At 37.5% G+C, this 25,454-nt stretch overlaps 1 protein-coding gene across 1 annotated transcript; it reads left to right on the forward strand.

The window, feature by feature from the left end:
• On the forward strand, positions 1-25,177 carry LOC135220006 (G-protein coupled receptor Mth2-like). The gene is made up of 8 exons (XM_064257294.1): positions 1-1,559; positions 15,048-16,199; positions 16,574-16,652; positions 19,671-19,754; positions 19,900-19,991; positions 20,172-20,391; positions 21,789-21,878; positions 24,433-25,177. The coding sequence occupies exons 2-8, from the start codon at positions 15,713-15,715 to the stop codon at positions 24,689-24,691; spliced, it is 1,311 nt and encodes a 436-aa protein (XP_064113364.1). The 5' UTR covers positions 1-1,559; positions 15,048-15,712; the 3' UTR covers positions 24,692-25,177.
• Positions 25,178-25,454: the final 277 nt, after the last annotated feature.

Below are 25,454 nucleotides of genomic sequence, written 5' to 3' on the forward strand. Positions count from 1 at the left end.
GAAGGGGATTGAAACATTCGGAATCATCGTTTGCAACAAATAAGAGACCCGCGATCTACTCTGGCGAGTTTGCTTAGCAACTTTAGGCTGGGCTGCTGCATTTGCGCTTAAGGACACACATATCAACAGAACAGAGACGGGGAAGAGCGCCGACATACTAGATTCAATCCCTCAATGGTTGTGGATGATTGTGTCGTAAGGTCCAAATTCTCAAAATGAAATGAAGCAAGTAGAGTGAAAACATGGAAGCGTTGATCGAGGCATTCGGGTCGTTAGACTAAACCTAAGTTAACAACGAAATTGGAAGGAGGATTTGTTAGGGCAAACCTCTGCCCCATTGGTAGAAGAAATAAGAAATAAAAGCTATTGATGGAAAGACCGAATGGGATACAAGAGACAACAGGCTGATTCCTCTTGAAATGGGAAGGAGATACAATGTTAATGACTTGAACAGAAGAGAACGGAAAGTAAGTCCGTAAGAAAGACATGTTTTTGTTATCATAAAGTAAATAGGGAAGAGAATATGTCATCCCTAAATTGTCGCTCATTACCACAAGACGCAAATGATTGGGCTACGAAAGTAGTATTGTATAATAGCAGAACGCAACTGAGATACAAGAAAACTCATCAACTTACAAGAGCAGAACAAATAAGAGCCCTTAAGTCTTAATAAACCGTATGTATTTACTGGTACAATGAGCGCGTATTCACGTATATAGAACACTAATCTGATGAGAAAAGAAACATCTCGTCACATCTTTGGCAAATCCATCGAATAGAAGAATCATTCGATGACAAGTTGTCTCTTCCGCTGCCTGTATTTTTTAAATGCAAGGATGACCTGCAGAATCAAGCAGTATGGCTGCTTTTAAAGAGAAAGAACATCAGGAAATCCCCGAGTTGCTCCGCCCCGGCTGGACAAAATCGCAGTGCAACTCCTCCCCCCTGTCTGTGAACTGACAGGATACGTAGTAAGGAAGGGGTCCTCGCCTGGCATCACAACGTGGAACCCTCTGCACTGATGCAGTCATGTGTTAGAATTTCCAGTGATACAGGCATTAACATAAAATGATTTTGAGTTAGGAGTTGGCAAGAGATAGGAACTGCATGGAACAGTGGAACCGTAGTCAAAATTGTGAATACCACTTGAGAACCGTCATCCATAGGCCTATGAAAGGTCAAGTGCGACTTAAAAAAGTGACGTTGAAAAGTGGCATCCTTTAACTGTGCAATTCAGGATGATGGGTACACGGAAGAATTTCTTAAGGGTAGCGGTAGTTGCCATCATCTTTCGCTTGGCCAAGCCACAGTTATTCACAGAGGACACTAACGACGAGGCTCTGGTGACTGCCCAAACCCTCGACATTGAAAAGCCAGAGGGAAGAAGCAGCACCGTTGAACCCTCCAGCTCGTGTCCTGAATTTGGGGGGCTTCAGGTTGCTGGCTCCGTTATAAAGTGCCATTGCCAAGGGAGGGAAGTTCTCGTCAATGGCAAATGCCAAGTTTACGATGGCACTACTGTCGTCCCTGCACAGAGCGACTGGATTCACACGGTTGAGGTTGGTAAAGAGCACGGTCTAGGTATATACCTACTCTGTGGTAGAGACTAGACCTTGGGTAGAGATTCATACTTAATCATTTCCATTTTACCAGAACGTCGAGTCAAAAATTGTAAATTCAATTTCCAAGTTAAGTCAGACGTTGCATTTCATGATCTAATGGTATGATTTAAAAAAAAAAAAAATATTTAACGGTACGGAACACTTGCGTGTGTTGACTCAGGAAGGCACAACGTTTGAACTTCAATTTCAAACGAAGAGTCATGGGGTGGGGTGGGGTGGGGGTGGGGGTAGGGGATGGGGGAGGACGTATAGATGTAATCAGTGCGAAATCAGGTTTTTGTCTCGTGACGAAAGTATTTGTTTCCTGATAAAATGGACATTTGTTTTTCCTTTTTGAACATTAGCGTTCACTAAATATTCACGGTAATAATTGGTACTTAATTAATAACCCGACCTGAAGATATTAACTTATTTTTATTTTATTCTATTTTACTTTTAAGTTGCAAGCTAGCATTTTCATAATCTCCAGTGTGCCACCGTTGAACATAATGAAATGGGAGAGGAGTTGAAATATTAAAAAAAGAGGGAGTATCACTATGAGGTATATATATATATATATATATATATAATATAATATATATATATATATCATATATAATGCGTGTGTGTGGCGGGGCGCGCAGAATCAAAGAGAAGGACGGGCGGAGATATAATGACTGGTATGCCATCCGTTATAGGCCTAGGGTAAAGAGTCCTACCTCGTCAAGGTACTCATGTTTTCTAAATATACGTTGGTTTTATTTCGGCTGAGGCCTAATTATATATATATATATATATATATATATATATATATATATATATATATATGTGTGTGTGTGTGTGTGGTGTCTGTGTGTGTGTGTGTGTGTGTATTTATTCTGACGACAACTATCCATTTTTCAAGGCTGAAAAGACAAACAAATTTACAGTCATTAAATTTACTCGGACAAAAAACTTCCTAATTACAGTTGTTGCGATAGCAAGTGTGTACATATACATATATATATATATATATATATATATATATATATATATATATATATATATATATCTAATAAAAGGAGCCCATAAAAACACCAAAATATAGAGAGAAAAGTACTATATTTCAGAGACTGCTGTCTCCATCTTCAGGTAGATACGTATTTTCATTCGGGGAATCATTCTACAAGCAAAAATTCGGGTGTAGTATGGGTAGTCCTTTAAGTCCTGTTTTAGCCAATTTGCACATGGAATACTTTGAAACTACAGTAATAAATGCAATAAAACCCAAAAACATGCTGTAGATGAGATATGTGGATGATATTCTAACATTTTGGGATAATAGGTGGGGCAATTTTAATGAATTCCTCTCAAAATTAAACACATTAGTGCCCAGCATCAAATTTAAAGTTGAATGGGAAACAGACAACATAATTCCTTTTCTTGATGTTTTAATAATCAGAGACACGACATAATACAAATTTACCATATACAGAAAACCAACGTTCTCACTTTCATACATTCACTACTTTAGCTATCACGACATTGCTATCAAGATAGGTGTAGCCAGCAACCTGTTCTTAGGAGCCTTACGAATTTGTTCCCCAGATTTCCTGGAAAAAGAATTTGAACTAATTCGCAAGCAACTTTCATCTTTAAAGTATCCTGACCATATAATATAATTGAGAAAGCAATTCACAAAGCAAATGTGATTTTCTACCGACCCCCTAAAGACAAGACCAGAGATACACACAATAAAATCAAAATTCCACACCTGGACACGATTAAGAAGGTGACTCAGACCCTTGGAAAATCTAACCCTTTTGCATTTACTTACCCAAACACCTTAGCCAAATCCCTGATTAACGTCCAACAAAAGACATCTCCCAAGGACACTGGGGTATATGAGATCCCATGCCAGGACTGTGACCAATCTTACATCGGATTTACACGTAAATCACTTCTCCAGAGATTAATACAACACAAACGGTCAGTTAGGTATGGACAACAGAACTCAGCTATTTTCAACCATATAAATAAACATAACCATAGAATAAACTGGAATTTGTCATGTGTGATTTATGGCAGCAACTGCCGGTACAAGAGTCAAATGATGGAATCGGCCTTAACAAAAGAGAGGCAGGTAATGGACATCTCAAAAGGAGCATGGATTTCAGATACAATCGACAAGGTTTTCATTCAACCAACACTTAAGAAGATTAAAGGAAGATTATCAGCAGGGGTGACCTAAATTGGCTTGGCTGTGGATGTGTAAGTGTTTACATAATAAAAATATGGAATGTTACTCCATATATATAAAAGACTAAAACTAAAGAGGTCAACCAGATTGCTTGCAGGAATGTGATCAGACCAGAGACGGTAAAGATGACGTATACAACAAAGTAGGCTAAGATAACATGCCGTCACCTGTAGTCATTCAATCGTTTATAAACTTTAGTCCAAGCTTCCTGCTTGAGACAAACACCGTGACCTATAGCTCAAGCGGCCTACGTGATTAGTAACAATGTCATCTGATTGTATGTTCGTATGTAACTATGTCATCTGATTGTATGTTCGTATGTTCGAGCTACTGTCTGCTCCTTTATGACTGGTAACCGAGATGGTAGTAGAACAGAATAGAGTTAGCTATCGTCATTAGAAGACCTGCACCTCTTTACCTAAGCTTTATCATGTAGAGAGAATAGAATTAGCCATCATCATTGGCAGAAGCTATCAAGCTATCGTCATTAGAAGACTTGTACAATCATACTTGATCTTCACCATGTAAACTCAGAAAATATAAGTATTTTTGTACTTCGTGGTTTCTACTAGATCCTCACCTCATCACCGAATCATCATGAGTTTAACACATTGTCGTCATAACCAAAGAAGATAATACCGACTTCGTAAGTGATCTACAAACCCCAAGACACTCCAATGAATATGGAAGTGCAATACCAACCAACTTAGCGTAAGATTATCGCAAGTCTAATATTACCTCATAGGGCACCTTATTATATAAGGCAACAGCCCTAAAAGTGGTGGCAGCGTACCAGAAGAACTCTACAACTTCTCCGAAGAAAAACCAGAATAATAAATCATGTATCATCAGAAGTCAACGACGACGAAAGCAGCAGATTCTTCAAGCAACCTAGTATCATCGTTTAGTGAGCGACTTCAGAAAACAACAAGAACTCTTCAACGACGACGAAAGCAAGAGATTCTTCAAGCAACTTAGTATCATCGTTTAGTGAGCGTTTTCAGTAGTGAATAACTTCAAGAAACAAAACCGACGTGTCCTTTTCCTACGGCAACGCAAGCTTCGTCTCTCATTAGAATCATTCAAGAAAACATCGTTATTGAGCGTTTCCGGCACTTCAAGAAACAAACCGAACGCGTCTGCAGCATCGGATCTTCAAGGGCTCGAAACAACGCGCACGGGGAAAACTGAAGCCAAACCAGGTCATCCGCTAAAAACAGGAGGAGGACCAAGGCCGTGTGTTGTTATCGGAACACCGTGACTTCCCACAAAAGCAAGCTAAGTACAACCTTTTTATTCATTTGGAGTAGCTTTGAGTGTTTCCTTTACAGGTCGAATTTCGTTATTCCTGTGGCTGAAGTTACGAGACATACTTAATCTTACTTTTTTTTACAGAAATTATCTACATCATTGAGATTTCGCTACTGCGAGTTTTTTATCTTTGAGTTTCTGTTTCCAGAAGTTCTACTGAAATATCATAATCATATACTATGTTAATTTTATCATTTTGGGTGATTATTAATCCTTTACGTAACAAATCATATTAAACAGTGAATATGTGTTTACGCAGTGGACGTCTGTATTTATACAGATGCATGGATAGGGTTGTTAGGCACCGTAGTGATTAGAAAACACACAAAAACAAGTGGAACACCCGTACAAATCTAGATAAATTAGAGGTAACACTATTTCGGGTCAAACAATAAAAGCTCCTTTGCAAGTCCCGATCGCAGTTTTAGCCTTGAGAGTTTGAGTTATATAAAATATCGAACCTCAATGACTCAACTTTAAAAATACGGCTGGATTGCAAGGAATAACATGTCTGTAAAAAACTTTCATTAGGCTAAATGCGCTGACCAGGATCCCTCACTATTTCAAATTTTAGCAAAGAATGAAGTAAACAACAGCAAGTACACGATAACGCAGTAGAGATAACTTATTTTAATAGTAATCGCTCAATTCTTTATAGTTCGTCATTCATACGTTCGTTGTTTAATACGTAACTAGCAGCAACATAATGCTAAAAACATACAATACGTTGTCGATGGTAATAAAGAGAAGGATCCTAATTATTACAAAAAGAAATAGGTAAACAGTAGCCCTTTCAGAAACAAACAAATCGTGCTTAAGCACTTGAGTACTGTGTCATCCAGTCAAGCGGTCAGGGTCAGTTAAATCTGCCGAGTGTTCAAAGCATAGCAAATTCCACACAATAAGCGACTCTAGCAGAGCGGGGAAAGCGATGTTGGATCATACATGCCAATACCTTTTTGAATTAAAAAGGAATTTTCCTATGAATATCACGACCGTATCAAGAAATCAGAGCAGGTTCTAGTAATTTTAATACAATCAGTAATTATAATAGTGGTGGATTAAGCCCAACTGTACGCGCCATAAAAATTAGAATATCTTGTTTTATTCCTTTAGTACACGTAATATTCTATATTTACGGACTCACCGTCTGTTGTTCGAACTTCCCTAATGAGAAGTCCGGATAAGCGAGCACTTACAGATACCTCTATAGTTATAAAAAACATCGATCTGTATCTAGTGTAATTGTAAGATATCCATCTAGGGGTATACAGAATATTATATTACCTCCTGCAAAATAAGGCGTGTTTATCAAAGGAAAATTCTATAAACCTTCAAACATATTAAAATCCGTTTGAACAAAAAGAGACAGTTAAGCAAATAATAACTTATATAGAGGAACAAATCATTGTCTCATAAATCGTGATATAATTCAAATGACCCAACAGAATTCTCCCACAACCGCAGTCGCAGTTTGCACGCAAAATCTCGAGACGCATGCACCCTCGAATGTCTTAGTGCGTGTAAAAGGACTTTGCTGGGATCTGAAATTTTAATCCTTCCCGACACTGAAATATAACGATTTCCGTGAACAAAGCCTTAGACACGGTTGACTCGCAGCAACAAGTTAATCTGGTAATCCACAAAACCTATACATATAAATATCGCATTTTATTTATTGTGCTAATTTTTAATCACGCCCAATCAGTCGTAGATGAATCTCTTATACTCTATCTAAAGTAATATCCGTAAAGTCATTCAAGCAGAGGTGATTCAGCAGAAATTTTTTTTATCTTTTATCTGAATACCAGGAAGTTTCTCCACTAGCGAGTGATCTCCAGGGAAAAAACGGATGTAATTTAACACAAAATACGGTCTAAGGACAAACATAAAGCTATATACGTATCTTCGTATAGACTCCCAATGCAATTTCAAAATAGAGATAAATGACGAAGTTGAAAAATGTTAGTAATAGGAGCCATTAGGAAATCAAATAAGCCCATATAATTTTTCCCTCAAACATCATGCCATAAAAGATCGGACTTGGCGTATCTGCGTAGATTTCTGTCGCTTAAACAAGGAAACGACTCCCGATAGTTTCCAGTGCCATGTACCAACGACATCTTATCTCTGTTAGGTTAGAATAAATTTTTCACCAGCTTGGACTTACTTAAAAGCTTTTACCAGATACCATTACCTAAGTGATTGTACCTCATACACCGTTTTCAGCACACTCAGGGGACATTATCAATTTTTACGTATGCCTCCGGCTTACGTTGCGCCCCAATTACAATATAGTGTTTGGAAACTTTTAGGGGATACCCTACATGCCTATTTGTTGGTCTTGTAATCTTTTCTAATACCTTAGAAGTACATTCACATAAACTAGAGCTAGTGCTACAGAGACAAAGACAAATAATCTCAGAGTAAAATATCTAAATGTGAGTTTTTAAAAACCGAACATGTTTATCTAGGTTTTATGTGTCTAGTCAAGGTCTTAAAGTAGTCCATGGTAAGGTGTCGGCTATTCATAACTTCCGGTACCTATTAACGTAAAAAGAGGATACAGCACTTTTGCCCTGTAGTTGGTATTACAATCGTATGTAAATATGTAACTCTTCAATCATGACAGCTCCTTTAACAGATCTTACGAAGAAGAGCGTAGATTTATTATGGTCTAAAAAGCATCAACAGGCGTTCGATATCTTAAAAGCGGAATAATGCAGCTCACCTAACTTAAAAAATCCCTGATTTAAATAAGGATTTTTTTTTTTATAGCAACAGACGCCTCAGACCAAGGGGTAAGAGGGGTACTACTTCAGTAATATGATAAACAGTTCTTTCCTATAGCTTTTTATTCACATAAACTAAAGCCCTCTGAAAGTAAATATGCAGTAATAGGCAAGGAAGGGCTAGGTATCTTTAACTCACTAGTACATTTTAAGTTCATAGTCTATGGCTATCCTGATAAAGTCCTTACTGAACATGAGTCCTTTACTGAGTTTTTCAAAGGCTTTAATCACAGCCCAAAAGGAACTCGGTGACAAATGATCATTCAGGTCTTTGGAGCCAAGATAAGATATCTACCTGGGAAAGCAATTATCATAGCTGACGCATTATCCTGCAATCCCGCACCATACTGCAAAGAACCATTAATTGGACTAAAAGATATAGAAACATCCGTGCCTATTGTTAAAACCGTATCTAAACAAGAAAATTCCTTAACCCAAGAGATTGCGAGCATTGAATATCTGGGTTGGAGCGCAGAACTGTTACAAACTGAACAAAGCAAGGGTCAGCAGCCAAGCAAAAACAATAAACACTTCGAACGGAAACAGGGTCAGCGGCTAAGCAAACCAATAAACACTTCGAGCAGAAACCCTAAAGCAAAAGTATATTTAAAGTATGTGTATCAGAATTATGTAATCAAATGTAATATTATATGTAGGTCCGTGACGAGGAAACAAAACCCGAAGAACACAGCAGGTGACTAACGACCAGGTAGTAGTAATAATCTCTTTCATACCAATCGTCCTAAACTGGTTGCATTCCGTCATCCAGGGTTCTCTATTATGTCACAGAAAGCCAAATCACTGTTTTACTGGCCTACGATGCTTACAGATATAAAAAGCACATAACTAATTGTAACACGTGTCAGAAAACAAGGGGATACACTAAGACACCTGTCAGTTTAGGGGCCTATCCTGTGCCAAATCAATCCTTGAAAGAATATACGTAGAATTATTAACGAATTACGAGTCTGACAGAGAGAATAAACACCTTCTTAGTGTTAATAGTTCCTTGACACATTATATAGAATTAATAGCACTAAAAACAAACACTGCAATTGAGTGCGTTAGGAAGGATTTATGAGTGCTAAATCAGTAAACATGGAATTCAACACATAATAATGTGACTCGGGTGGTGTAATCAATAATAATCTCCATAACTCGTTGTGTGAATTCCTATCCATTAAGAAAACAATAATATACATATTTTATTACCCAGTCAATCGGTTTGGTAGAATAAGAGATAAATAAGAAAGTGTCAATGTCTTACGAGTTACAACTCGTGATATTGGATCCGAACTGGATTATAGCGGTTCTCGCAGTTTTAAATACCTTTATCATTCATATCTGGTTATCTATAGAATTGATACCGCAAGTAGCCTTATACGGTACGCCGCTTGAACACTTTTCCACATATTCAGCCAACCATTAATTTATCAAATATATATAAAAAATATATATAAATAAATAAATATAAAAAATAAAAATAAAATAAAATGGATACAAGTGGAGTCAATATAATACTCCATAAGAAGTCGGAAGGGTTACAAATTATAATAAAAAAGGAATCACGATAAAATCAATAAGCAAAACGTAACCATAGGTTAATTAAATATCCAATATATATGCGTAAAGATTTGAACTCTAACTTAACGCTTTAGTAATGACAAATAAGCTAAAAGTTCAAACACATATCAAAACCTACTGACATATTGTCTGTCCCGGTGATTTATATTCGTAGTTCACAATAAATAAATAAATAAATAAAATGAAATAAAATAAAAGAGATTTTAAAGTCAGGAAGTCTAGAAGTGAAAATGTATATCTATGGAATAATCCTATATGAATCTTATACAGGGCTAATAATATATATAGAATTTGTATGGAAACCTTTTTCATTAGTTTGAATAAGGAATATTTAATTTAACATAATTACATTTATTTACAATCATGCAGATTTCCAACATGAAACTAATATATTGTTCAATTTTGGTACTGTTTTTTTTTCAGCCATTCTTCTCATGTGGGTGGAGAATTAAAACAAAAAAATATCATTTGAAAATACTAAAGTCGTATCTCTTACAGCAAGTAACGTAACTCTTAAGCTGGTGACGACGTCATCAGTTCTAGAAGGTCTGTCGCGTTTGCCGTATCAGCATTGTTTCCTTTATACCTCAAATATCTGCTTGCACAGGCTTCATCTGTGTGTGTCGTCTCGTGCTTGCAAAGCAGGTCGCTGGAGAAAGGAATGCTTAGCCCGAACTTCTCATGGGCAAGGCAGACGTTAGGTACAAGTGTCTATCCGTATGCGCAATGCAACTTTAGTTAAGGAGTTGCAATCATTTTAAAAATTAATAAACAAAAATAAGCAATAGAATTTGCTATAACATCAAAATGGTTAATTTTTTCTGAACCTCATAGACAATTAGAGTCAATAATTTAGCTTATGACATTGGTAAACGGACATTTAGAAGTATCAAGACATGTATATGAAAAATTTACTTGCAACATTAGCCTATGACAATTCAAGTAAATCACATTCATGGGAAAATGTCACATTTTCTTGAAAAAAACCCAAAAGTTTATATAGAAATTAGTTACATAGTGGGTTCTTTCGTTGCATCTCTAGCCTATTAATAAAGTTTAAAAATTAACCTCAGAAGATGCGCGCGAGAAAATTGAATATGAAACTTTGGTTAGGGGCACATAGGATCAGATTTTATCACAACTTAATTTCAGTTAGCATAGAGAAATACAGAATCATGATTAATATTCTCTTTGACTCTTATGTTGCCTGGCAATCTTACAAATAGCTCCGTTTTCCACTTCTTTGTCTAGTAATTTACTACCAGTAATATCGAATTTTCTTTGGGATTCGTATTGATATCTGTTTATTTTTTTATAATTATGGATATTTTTACAAGTCATCATAGACCTGGATAGGTTCACTCATTGTTAATGCCATGGATAAAAAAGTTTGTACAGCTGACTTTTAAATTCCACAAATATCAGCGAATTCATGTGGGTTAAGTCTGGTTCTAAATGGCTTTCTCCCCCCTTGTATTGGATGTTGTCTGAATTTACTTTGCTCTTGTGACAAGTATAATGTCACTTGCAGGCTGATTAATGGAACCTGGTTACAGTATCCTGCAGTACGAGAGTTTACAATCAACTACTTCAAAAAACATCGTACTCGACCGCAGCGGACGACTACAGTCAAGTAACAACCGCCTACAATGTGAACGGAATTTCTTGGACTTCTTCGACCGACACCCGAATCCCGTCGTTAATCTCGTTTTAATGCGGAACGCTCCGGCGGCTGTCGGAAATCGACTACAAAAGGGACATACTTCCAACAATTACGACCTGAAGGATATTCGACTCTGCTTTGCTGGCGAAGGACTCGTGCTGGGGGTGATTATATTCATCGCGAACGTATTCGTGTGGCTTAGGATGCAGAGAACAAGTATGAACGCAAAATAGAACGTTGGACCAGCCCAGGCAAATTTTCCCCTTGTTTTAACCATTTGAAATTGGCCATTTCATTTGGCTATAGGTGGTTGTCTGGAACTGTGTAATGGACGAAAAGTTGTTCGAACGCTAGTTAAATGTGAAGTAGTATAACCTCGGTCATGTATCCTATATATATATATAAGGTATCATGTATCCTATATATAAATGATCATAAATAACAGAATCGAAATATATTTTTTGCATGTACGCAATAGGAATCTATTTAAAGTGCACATATATTAATCATAATTATATGAATCCATATACATATGTATAAAACACTCAGGTAGCCTATAATCAATCTGTTACCTTTTATCTTACCAATAACTGCAGATATATAACAGTTAGCATAAAAATCAACGAATCAATCAGCATAAACATTAATAATTTTATCATTTCATATATGAAATTTTTATCAGTTAAAATATGATTTTTATCATGTTAATCTTTGTTCTATGTGATTATCAGAGTACATTAGTATTTTCTGTAGCATATGTATCTTAATGAGATGAAGTGAAAAACTGTATCAGTATATATCACGTGATCACTATTATTTACGAATATCATATGCATATTATGTCTAATATCTTATTACTTGAATCTGTATTTGTGTACACCATGAATTTTTTTTACTTATAAGTATTTTCTACATATATATAAATATATTCACATAGTGTCTGTATCACACTCCTATAAGTCAAATGTAAGTCAAGTTTGAGTAATATTCAGTAGCTGGTTTTGGTAGCTGACCGAGCTTTTATGTAAGTGTTTACATAATAAAAATATGGAATGTTACTCCATATATATAAAAGACTAAAACTAAAGAGGTCAACCAGATTGCTTGCAGGAATGTGATCAGACCAGAGACGGTAAAGATGACGTATACAACAAAGTAGGCTAAGATAACATGCTGTCACCTGTAGTCATTCAATCGTTTATAAACTTTAGTCCAAGCTTCCTGCTTGAGACAAACACCGTGACCTATAGCTCAAGCGGCCTACGTGATTAGTAACAATGTCATCTGATTGTATGTTCGTATGTAACTATGTCATCTGATTGTATGTTCGTATGTTCGAGCTACTGTCTGCTCCTTTATGACTGGTAACCGAGATGGTAGTAGAACAGAATAGAGTTAGCTATCGTCCTTAGAAGACCTGTACCTCTTTACCTAAGCTTTATCATGTAGAGAGAATAGAAGCTATCGTCATTAGAAGACTTGTACAATCATACTTGATCTTCACCATGTAAACTCAGAAAATATAAGTATTTTTGTACTTCGTGGTTTCTACTAGATCCTCACCTCATCACCGAATCATCATGGTTTAGCACCAACACATCGTCGTCATAGCCAAAGAAGATAATACCGACTTCGTAAGTGATCTACAAACCCCAAGACACTCCAATGAATATGGAAGTGCAATACCAACCGACTTAGCGTAAGATTATCGCAAGTCTAACATTACCTCATAGGGCACCTTATTATATAAGGCAACAGCCCTAAAAGATGGACCTCTTGGTATGAATACCACCTTTTCTGTAAACTTTTCTCATTCATCTACCTGAAGAGGGAGACAGCAGTCTCTGAAATATAGTACTTTTCTCTCTACATTTTGGTGTTTTTATGGGCTCCTTTTATTAGATGGAATTCTGTTGTTACAGAACATTTTTACCAGTCATATATATATATATATATATATATATATATATATATATAGATATATATATATATATATATATATAGAGAGAGAGAGAGAGAGAGAGAGAGAGAGAGAGAGAGAGAGAGAGAGAGAGAGAGGCGGGGGGAGGGGGGGGGGGGAGCTCGGAACTGCTAGAAGTTGGTCTATACTTGTTTACATTTAATCACATGGTCACTTATAGTCATCCATTTCGTTTTATGTGATTATTTATAAGAGGGAAAGGTAACTTAAAAGCATCTGATGTTATCTAGAGACAGAATATTGTTTGTGAATGAACAGACGACTGAAACTTGAAGAGTATACTTATATCATTTTCTTCCTCTGAAGAAAATGATATAAGTATACTCTTCAAGTTTCAGTCGCCTGTTCATTCACAAACAATATTCTGTCTCTAGATAACATCAGATGCTTTTAAGTTACCTTTCCCTTTTATAAATAATCACATAAAAACGAAATGGATGACTATAAGTGACCATGTGATAATGTAAACAAAGTATAGACCAACTTCTAGCAGTTCCGAGCTCCCCCCCCCCCCTCCCCCCGCCTCTCTCTCTCTCTCTCTCTCTCTCTCCCCTCTCTCTCTCTCTCTCTCTCTCTATCTATATATATATATATATATATATATATATATATGACTGGTAAAAATGTTCTGTAACAACAGAATTCCATCTAATAAAAGGAGCCCATAAAAAACACCAAATGTAGAGAGAAAAGTACTATATTTCAGAGACTGCTGTCTCCCTCTTCAGGTAGATGAATGAGAAAAGTTTACAGAAAAGGTGGTATTCATACCAAGAGGTCCATCTTTTAGGGCTGTTGCCTTGTATAATAAGGTGCCCTATGAGGTAATGTTAGACTTGCGATAATCTATTAACGCTAAGTCGGTTGGTATTGCACTTCCATATTCATTGGAGTGTCTTGGGGTTTGTAGATCACTTACGAAGTCGGTATTATCTTCTTTGGCTATGACGACGATGTGTTAAACTCATGATGATTCGGTGATGAGGTGAGGATCTAGTAGAAACCACGAAGTACAAAAATACTTATATTTTCTGAGTTTACATGGTGAAGATCATGTATGATTGTACAAGTCTTCTAATGACGATAGCTTCTATTCTCTCTACATGATAAAGCTTAGGTAAAGAGGTACAGGGTCTTCTAATGACGATAGCTAACTCTATTCTGTTCTACTACCATCTCGGTTACCAGTCATAGAATAAGCGAAGCTGACAAATTAGTTATGCTCACTCACTCTCACTCCACTGGCTGCGGGCCTCCATGGCTCTATGCCGGGGCTTCAAGAAGCTTCCAACGACCACGGTCCTGTGCAACATCCCACCAATCCCCTAGACCATCCACTCCATGCTCTGTCATGTCCCTTTTTACGTTATCAGACCATCTCATGTGGGGTCTTCCTGGAGGTCGCCTGCCCTCTGGTTGTACTTGAGTAATCTTGCTTATTAGTCTCTCCTCATGAGCCCTGGCCATATGCCCAGCCCACCTCAGTCTTTAAGCCATAATCGTGCCTGTTGTCAAGGGTACCTCTGTCATTTCCCTCAGTTCATTATTATGCCTTCTTCGCCATTGCCCCATCTCCACATCAAAGACCGGTCCACATATTCTTCTCAAGATTCTGTTCTCAAACACTTCCAACCTCCATTCCAGATCCTTTGTCAGCCTCCAGGTTTCGCAACCATACATTAACACGGGTCTAATAATGTTTGTATAGGTCATCACCTTTGTTCTCCTTGATAAGATATTACTATTGAGTACTTTGGCTAAAGCCCAACTACATCTGGCTGCTGCTGCTATTCTTAATTTTACCTTAGTTATGCACCCGAAGAAAATTAAAACTACCAACACTTTCATATTTAATTTTTCTATTATCTTTTTACAGTCGAATACAACTAATTACAACGTAACAGTTAGAGACGTGAGTTGCGATCTTACCAAGAATCGTTTCTTTAACTTCACCAAAGGACAGTTTCATCTAAGGCCTCGCGGTGATGTGGTTCTCCTGAGGGAAGCTGGTGACCTGGAAGGACAACGCATCAGTAACTACTGCCTCATCCACCACCTCGATAGTCAGGGTGACCTGACGTGGACTATAAAAGCCTGCGTACCCATCCCCTCCATTCCCAGATGCTGCCCCGATGGATATGCCACCAAAGAGGGAGAATGTCAGCCCGCTAAGACGCCTACTTTGCTCACACCACCCGTGTCAGCGAAGCCTTCCGGCAGCGCTGTCAGTTGGCCAAACGTCACAAATTTTCTCAGTGCACTCACGTGTGATTCCGAGCCTATGAGAACGATTCCACTGTCTCAGAAACAGTCGGGTTTGCTGTCCCTAGCTGACGGTGTAAAGCACGGCTGGGTTCCTGGGGAATTCAATTCGAGGCGTTTTTATCATTCTTGCCCCGACTTCTGCATCGACGGGGTCGAAAACTCTGACGGCTCTGTGGATTACTTCGCGAGCTTCTGCTATCAGGACCCAAGAGAGGCCCGCAAGCAGCGTGTCAGGACGGACCATGTATCCACAAATGCTGCAAGTATGGGCAATCAATGGATGCTCATAGTTTCTCCTGCAAGCCAGACGAGAACGCCACTTTCAGCCCACCTGCTGCTGCTGACTTATCCAAGTACAACATCGTCATCGCGTATCCATTATGTGGGGTTTTTGTCCGTAAAGGAGGGAAGATCGCCATAGACAGAGACGGTGGTCTAACTCTCGGAGACAGCCATTACCCCTCAGGCGATTTCTGTGTGGATACATTTCTGGAAAATGGCCTCCGAAAACAAGAGGTCTTGTCCTGTCACAGACCATCCAAATGGATTAGAGTGAGGACCTACCTGTTTCCTGCGTGTAAAGTTATCTCCTTGATCTTCCTAAGCATCACCATTGCCTGTCATCTATTCGTCCCTAGACTTCTGGCTCATGGAGGGTTGTACCTGATGTGCTACGCGGTTTCGCTGTTCACCGCATTCTCTACAGGCTTCTCTGTTAATGTCTTCCATGAGCACCTCGGGGATTCATCCTGCGTCAATCTCGGTATGGTCTCTCTCTCTCTCTCTCTCTCTCTCTCTCTCTCTCTCTCTCTCTCTCTCTCTTGAACCAAGATACATTTTCTTTTTCAGGCAAGACAAATCTTGCTGATTGTTTCATTTTATGGTAATTTAGCGCAGTACCATGTATGCAATTTTAGTCTAAAATAAGGATTTTTTGTATTTTTGTTTCGTTTCTGTTTTGCATAAAAGTAACTGTGCGATTTATATGAAAAGTTCATAATTAGTAACGCTTTGTTTTTGTTGTTATGATACCTTCTGAAAAGTACATTATTAGTAACGCTTGGGTTTTGTTGTTATTATATAACTGAAACATTGTGACTGGAGACTGAGGAGTACTGATGTATACCCATCTTGCAGCTATTGCAATGCAGTTTGGATTCATCGCAACATTTTTCTGGCTGAATGTGATGTGTTTCGAGACCTGGAGGAAGATTAGGTGAGAAATTCCCATTGGTTTTTCTTTTATGTCTTCAAAGGTAATGAAAAGTTCCATGTTATTCAGATTTATAGTTACCTTTCTCGAGAAATTCTTGACAGTGTTGCGTACATTTATAGATATTTCTGCGTAGATTTTGTCAAGATCCCTTATTTGAGATATTGATTATAAAGTGTAATCATAGACAGTTTTGTGGCGATCAACTTTCTGCCTGAACGCGTAGACCACTTGATAAGAGGACCACCGTCGTCTCCCCTGCTCGGGTCCTGTTGTTTAAGTTTTTTAAATATATAAGTTAAGCCTTTTATCACTGTTTTCTAATAAACACGATTTAAATATTTTATGATCAAAGCTTAGGGTAAAACAAAATCTTGATTTTTTTTCTTGTTTTGTCTTTTATTCCAATTTTATTACATGAAATCGGTACAATTATTAAATAGAGATGCAATATTTTTTATAAAAGAAAAATAAAAATATGTTATCAATATAGGGAAATACATCAATTACAAGAAAAGAAAAACAAATATTTTAGTTCCAAGATATAGTGTCCCGTTGGACGAGTGGACTTCGCGCTCGGCTACCAATCTGGTGGTCCGAGTTCGATTCTCGGCTCGGCCAACGCGAAATCAGAGGGATTTACTTCCGGTGATAGAAATTCATTTCTCGATGTAATGTGGTTCGGATCCCACAATAAGCTGTAGGTCCCGTTGCTAGGTAACCAAATGGTTCTTAGCCACGTAAAAATATCTAATCCTTCGGGCCAGCCCTAGGAGAGCTGTTATTCAGCTCAGTGGTCTGGTAAAACTAAGATATACTTAACCTAAGTTCCAAGATATAAGGAGAAATAATGCTATGGAAGAATAAAGAAAACATCTAAATTATTATTTTCAGTTACCCATTAATCTTAATTTGATGGCTTTTCTCGTCGTCTTAATCAAACTAGTTCATTCTCTCTCTCGATCGGAATTGTTTAAAGCATATTATGCCTTAAACAAAATATTTTTGAGAGATTGACAAGCTCTCTTGTTTTTCCGCCAAAGCAGAATCAATCATTTCTAAAATCTTAGCCACGATATTTCCACAATATTTTCTCGGCTCACTTAATTTCTCAAAAAAAATGGAATGCACTATGAACAAAGAACACTATGTCAAATGTGGGAACACAAAGGCCACCACCACGATTCAGTTCCTCTAAAAACTCACTAGAAATGTTACCTTCACTTGCATCTGTTACCCCATATTTATGAACAAGATAACCAACAATAAAAACGACCTTTTATTTTAATGGATCTGAGGAATCAAGTCATTCTCCAGTGAATTTATAGAGGAATTAAGTGGCTAAACTTTTAGAAATGATTGATTCTTCTTTGGCGAAAAACAACAGATTGTCAATCTCTCAGAAATATTTTGTTTAATTCATATGTTTTAAACAATTCCGATTTATAGAGATGTTACGAACCGTGAGATGTCCGCTTCAGGTTCGATATTGTTATAAACAAGAAGAATTCAACACCAACAGTTGAAACTGGGGATACGAATATAGAAAGAAACACTAACACAACAAAGGTTTATTTACAAGCTTACTAACAAAGATAAAAAAGGTAAAATCTTACACTGCATGAACTGGGGGAAACAGTGAGGTAATGAAAGTACTTGCCGACCAGTTTTGCAACTCGAAGCGATGGCTTCACAGAAGGAGAACTCTAATTGTAGACGCCTTCTTGCCTCCGTATTGCAGAAAATACTGTCTACTCTTGATACTTGAAGGGCAGGAACTCCCCAAAACCTCTAGCAGAACGTTTCTTCTCTGAAGTCTTGCTCAACGTCGAAATAACTCGGTCGTCCACTCCTGAAGACGGCTTGACCAGAATTCTACCAATTCTCGAGCACCCTTTTCTCTCTGATCCTTCATCGGTTCCTTTTTCTCTTATCGCTCTCGGATGATCTCTGATCTCTGCTGCTGAGGTCTCACTGATCTGATCTGTGACTCTTACTACTGATCTCTTACTCTGTGACTAACTGATGATCTGCCTTCTCCTACTTCGTCCGTCGTATTCATATGGCATTCTGGGGGCGGGGCCTACGGCGAGCGTCACAGACTCCCGAGATTACGGGAACGATTTAGAAGAATCTCGACGGAATATTGCATCATATTTCGCTGCGTTTCTCACGACACTTAGGCGCGTGTTGCGCTCCACAACACGCCCGACGATTCCAGAACAACCGCGAGAACAGGGGCCTCCAACACGGACGCGAATGCCTCCGTGCTGCAGAATTTCTTGAAGATGCGTTTTCCTTTCCCTTTATCTTTCTTTGCTATACAGCAATTACCATTACAAGAGAGAATGAACTAGGTTGCTTAAGACAACGAGAAAACCCATCAAATTAAGATTAATGGGTAACTGAAAATATGAATTTAGATGTTTTCTCTATTTTCCCATAACATTTTTTCACTAATTTATTTCTCCTTATACCCTGGAACTAAAGTACTACTTAAATTTATCAAGTCCTGCCATATCCACGATTATTTGTTTTCCTTTATTTGCAACTGATATTTTTACCTATATTGTCATCATATTTTTATCCTTATGTAAAATAAAAAAAATATTGCATCTCTATTTAATAATTGTACTGATCTCATGTATTGAAATTAGAGTAAAAGAAAAAAATCAAGATTTTGTTTTACCGTAAGCTTTGATAACAAAATAATATTTAAATGGTGTTTATTAGATAACAGTGATAAAACACTTAACTTTTTGGGGGAAATCAAATATCATATAAAAAACTTAAGTAAACAACAACAAAAAGTTAATGTAAGAGCGTTTGTTAAAGCAGCAAATCGGTAATCCTCTTTTCAAGTATAGTCTATGCCTGAACCAAACCTAGGCCTATCCTCCTCCTATGGGAGTGGTTTTATCTTAAGCCTTTTTCTCCATTATTGTCCTTATTAGTTTCAGTGATGCATATGTCTCTCGGAACGGATGACATTACAGAATTCTTTTTGCGTCACCATTCTAGGGGCCTTGCGTACCAGAAACGCTCTCGCCCGTTTCCAAGTGGAATCTACGTGTTGTACGGTTGGGGAGCGCCATCTTGCATCTGGTGAGGAAACTTGAGAAGTTCGTCTCTGAACTTTCTTGTCATTAGTCTAGCGCTGGAACATAAACAACACTTCCATGAAAGCTTTGTTTTAACAATGTCTATAAATCTTAAGAGATTATTATACGAATGGTCTTATATTTTCTAGCACAATTACCATCGTAATGCAACACCTGGCTCCAGATAATGTTTGGGGCGTAATTAAACCATATATTGGCATTTCACGATGTTGGTTCAGAGGTAAGTTCTTTGCTTAACTCATTTAAATGCTTATTAGTATAGAAGCTATCTGTCTTTTTTATCCTGTAGGTTTTCAAGACATTAACTGCCAAGCTCTACTTTGAAATACAAGGTCTAAACACTGCATTGAAAACTAGACGTAACCAGGTATCATATGAACTGCTTTTCATTCTGTTTCAGAGGACATTGGCCTGTTGCTATACTTCTATGGCCCCATTTCCTTCGCGGCTACATGCAGTTCGGTCTTCATCGTGCTCACGTTCATAAACTATAAAACAATACTTCGAAACTTCATGACAATGAGTGGTCCTCAGCGGGAGAGGGACAGGGAGGTCGAACCTGACAAAAAAGCCAGGCCCCCAAAGTTGCCCCCTGTCCAGATCACGGGCCCCATTCAAGAGTAAGAATTATAGATAACCATAATTACCTGCTGTATTTTTATTTTATTTTTATTTTAGACAGCGATGCTCAACTAAAATTCGACTGAATAATATAGCATTTTTTCTTCTCTTGGTAAAATTGTGTCTGATTGGAATCGCAGATTAATTGCTGATGCTTCCTAGCTGTATCTTGCCATTGTTTTGTTTGCTTGCCTGTGTCTGTTCACCTGTTTCTTAGTAGGTATAGGCCAAACGTTTTCACAAAGATTCGACCATTTTTACAAAGATTTCACAATTTTTACAAAGATTCAATCATTTTCTCAAAGATTCGACCATTTTTACAAAGATTTCACAATTTTTACAAAGATTCAATCATTTTCTCAAAGATTCGACCATTTTTACAAAGATTTTACCATTTGTACAAACATGACAATTTTTACAAAAATATTACCATTTTTACAAACATGGCCATTTTTACAAACATGACCATTTTTACAAAGATATTACCATTTTTACAAACATGACCATTTTTACAAACATGACCATTTTTACAAAGATATTACCATTTTTACAAACATGGCCATTTTTACAAAGATATTACTATTTTTACAAACATGGCCATTTTTACAGAGATATTACCATTTTTACAAACATGGCCATTTTACAAAGATATTACCATCTTTACAAACATGACCATTTTTACAAAGATATTACCATTTTTCCAAACATGGCCATTTTTACAGATATTACCATTTTTACAAAACATGGCCATTTTTAGAAAGATATTACCCTTTTTATAAACATGGCCATATTTTACAAAAGATATTACCATTTTTACAAACATGGCCAGGGTTTACAAAAGAGATTACCATTTTAAAACAGGCCATTTTTACAAAGATATTACCATTTTTACAAACATGGCCATTTTTACAAAGATATTACCATTTTTACAAACATGGCCATTTTTACAAAGATATTACCATTTTTACAAACATGGCCATTTTTACAAAGATTCGACCATTTTTGCGAAAATTCGATCATCTTCAAATAGATTTAACCATTTTTACAAAGATTCGACCATTTTTACAAAAACTTGACTTCAAAACAATTCAACTACTTTTGCAAAGATATGACCATTTTTACACAGATTTTTCTATTTTTACAATGATTTGACCTGTGACCGCCATCTAGGGATAAGATTTTGAAGAGATAATGTTTTAAAATGTTCAGCCTTCGAAGTGAACATTGTTCGAATTCTTCTTGTATGCTTATGAGCCTTATGTCTTTTAGTTAGACTTAAGTATTTCACGATATCAATAGAATTTACAGTCATTTTCAGATTATACGTACACAGGTGCACTTCTACAGATATGTCATTTGTTGCCGTGATTTAATTAGTTTATATACTCATTTTCAGTTTCTCCACGAAGATGAAGCTGTTTTCTTTGATGGTCTTCTGCTGGATAACAGAGATCCTCTCATGGAAAATACCTCCCATGGAACTCTGGTAAAAATATATCTTCGTAGTTTTACACTTATAGTGTTATGTATTCTATAAATTTCATAGGACTTACAAAACCACAAAACTCAATTACACAAAAAACGAATTGTTGTGTGTCAGCTCCTCCACATTTAGAAACGTAACAGATCAATTTTTGATAGGGATTCCAGCCAAGTAAGGGATTCACGCGTCTAGTCCCAACCACAAGTGCATTGGTAAAGAGAAAAGGATCATGGAATATTCCAGGAAAATCTTCTTGCAGTGGGATGGAATCGCACGCAACAGTGGAGGAACTGGAATAATACAGGATGCATCCGTAGGGGGGAGTAGTGCTGTCAGTATACCTCATGTGGTGCAATGTAGGCGTTACTTCAGGCTCTTTGCAGCGTCCCTTCGGCCCCCAAATGAAACTGCTTTCATTCCTTTTACTGTAGCTCTTCATATTCACCTTCTTCCATCTTACTGTCCACCATCTCATAACTGCGAGGTTTTCCTCCTTTACACCTTTCAAACCTTTTCACTGCCCATTTCCGGTTCAGCGCTGAATGGCCTTAGTTGCCCCAGTGCTTGGCATGTAAGCCCGAAGTCTATAACTCGGTCAATCAAGCAATACAAAGATGCGGACAATAAAGTGGAAACTATAGTAGATTCACATCAACCATACATCTGATGTCTAGGCCAGTCCCTTACGGCGCTCCTGATTAGCTGTATATAAGCCAGTCACAGGGCTGGAAACTCTTAGTCTCTCGAGAGAGTTCACATAGACAGAATGTACGTTCCACCACTCCTGAGGGATACATCTTCAAAAGTATCCCTCAGGAAAGGTGAAACATACATCCTGCCTATGTGAATTCTCGAAAGAGACTGAGAGTTTCCAGCCCTGAGACTGGTTTATCTACAGCCAATCAGGAGCGTCGTGAGGGACTGGCCTAGACATCAGATGTACGGTTGATGTGAATCTACTATAGCTTTGCCTTTTTGACTTTAAAAATGAGCACTTAAGGAATTCTATAGGACGTCAGCAGTGCATTGATCCCAGAATGAAAACGTAACAAGCTTGCAAGATGGATAATTATTATTATTATATTACTAGCAAACATATGTATACAGAAATTATGTAAGATAAATTTGTAAAGTAACCAAGTCTACGGGCGTAACCAGCCTCGTTTCACGGGCAGAACCAGCTCTGTTTCAGGGAATCCCTTCTCACCCCACCCCCTTCGGAGGCGGGGGCCAGAGGGAGGTAGGATGAAACCCCGTTATAAACCATCTTAGGTGTCCCCGCTATAACCCTGCCAAGTTGCATGCCCATCAGATCTGTCGTTTGGCCGTGATTGAATGACAGACATTACGCCCATTATAGTAAGATTGTTATTATTTATTTATTTATTTATTTATTATTATTATTTTTTTGTTTTTTTTTTGCGTGAAGAAGGAAGGGATTCTGCCTGGGAGAAAACCTTATCGAATTTACATGTAAAGGTGAGTTTACTCTAGGTTTCACCCAACGCTGCATGCTTATGACTCATCACCAAATTCCTCCAAAATTCTTGTTGGCCCCGCCTACTGGAATGCTCATTGGGGTGACTTAGTGGTGTGGCGTGACTCTTGATGAGAACTCCAGTAGGCGGGGCTAACAAGAATTTGGGAGAAGTTGGTGATAAGTCTTACGCATGCAGCGTGGGGTGAAGCCTAGTGTAAACTCATCTTAATAGCTGCCAGTTTTAGGCCACTTGCTATGCAGTAATGTTATTATTAAAATATCTTCACTAGATTTACGATATAAAGATGCTATGGTTGGTTATCCTGCAAACGGAATCTCGTGTTTATTCTTAACTGTAAAGTATACAAGAGTACATTTGATCTGTATAAAATGGTTCAACATCTCGTAATGAGCTTTCACGACATGATTTTGTGAATTAAAAGCAAATATATTGATTAAAATATGCATAACGTTCGAAGACAACGCCAACACTGTATGACTAGTGAGTTACTTATGGCTTTAGATTCAAAGCTACCTTTATGTAAAGACGCTGATTTGAATAGTAAATAAAACCAGCTCTTCTGTCTGGAATGCATCATGACAGGTTCTTATGGGGATGAAGATCTGAGCAACCGTGAGTTATAAACGAAGCGTGATCCTACCTCCAGCTTATTCGAGTCGTGTGTTGTTTCACCAACAAAAATTGAAATAAATAAGCTGTTTTATTAGAGATTATTATTCTGCACTGTTTGACATGCATCATATTTATTTTACGCACTTTCATTCTAATAAATAAATCATAGATAATCTATCCTAAAATTCCTGTATCTTTAACTCAACGCGAAACACCTTTTTTCAGACTTTTTTTAGGCTTTTCCATAGGGCTTTCCTGCCACCCCAACGAGAACAACAATTATAAGAACAAAGTATTTTGCAGGCTTACACTCCGAGTAAGCGAAAACATTTAAAGCGTAGGCTATATAGACGTATAGAATTATTCTACTTACAGTAACAAGCTTTATCCAGAAGAAGAAATATCTTTTGACTTGACGGGTATTCATTTCTCTACACCCGCAGGGCACTGACGGACACCTTGAATTCTCTGCAAGGACTCTTCATTTTCATCATCTTTCTACTGAACAGACACAAACGGGCTCTCGTGGAGGAGAAGTTTCCCCTCCCCTTCAACTTAGCGAGGAGATGCCAGAAACTTATGGGCAAGGCAGCACCAAACCAGAGCAAAGGGTCCTCAGAATCTATCCCCCATGAAAAAGATAACAACTCCACGGTTTCTTCAGTCAGCATGGACCTTCCAAAGACAACAGCCACTTCATAACTTTGCCAGTGCACAGTGTCGGGAACTTCATGCGATAATGAAAGATGCATAGGCAGTGACAAAGAATCTTTAATGTTAGCTCTTCACTATATTTCACGACAGGAATATCTCCCAGAACAACAGCGTTCACTATGAATAACTTGACTGGGAAGCAGCTTAGCTCAACTGGATATTTCTCTATGTACTGTCCTTTCGATATTAGTATTGATTTATTTACTTGCAGTAGCCTGTTAGATTAACTCCATTTCAGATTGTGTTGTATGTTTTAGGCACAGTGTTGTAATTTGCCAGGCACTTTTTTGTGATTTTCCTAGAATGGATATATATATTATTATATATTGCTACTTTCAAAATGCATATATCTCCTCTGTGACTGTATAAAATGTTATGTAGAATTGTGCAACATTTTTTCAGATTCTTAGATAGCTTAGAGATAGGATGTTTTAAAATGTGTGTTCAGATTTCGCATAACATAATGTAAAAGAATATATATATATGTATATTATATATATATATATATATTATATATCTATATATATATTATATATATATATATATATATATAACGTAGAATGTAAAAAGAGAGATTTTCTTTGTCCGTTTGAAACTACGATTGTTTCCCTATTATGTCAACACTGTGAGATTAGAGGGACTCCAAGTTCTCCGTTTGCTTCCCTAATCTGTCAACACGTTTGATAAGCAATCGAATCGAGTCTTCGCGTTGTTATCAAAACATGTCAGTCTTACTGTCCGCTGTCCACCT

This window comes from Macrobrachium nipponense, chromosome 1 (assembly GCF_015104395.2).
Source record: "Macrobrachium nipponense isolate FS-2020 chromosome 1, ASM1510439v2, whole genome shotgun sequence".
NCBI lineage: Eukaryota > Metazoa > Arthropoda > Malacostraca > Decapoda > Palaemonidae > Macrobrachium > Macrobrachium nipponense.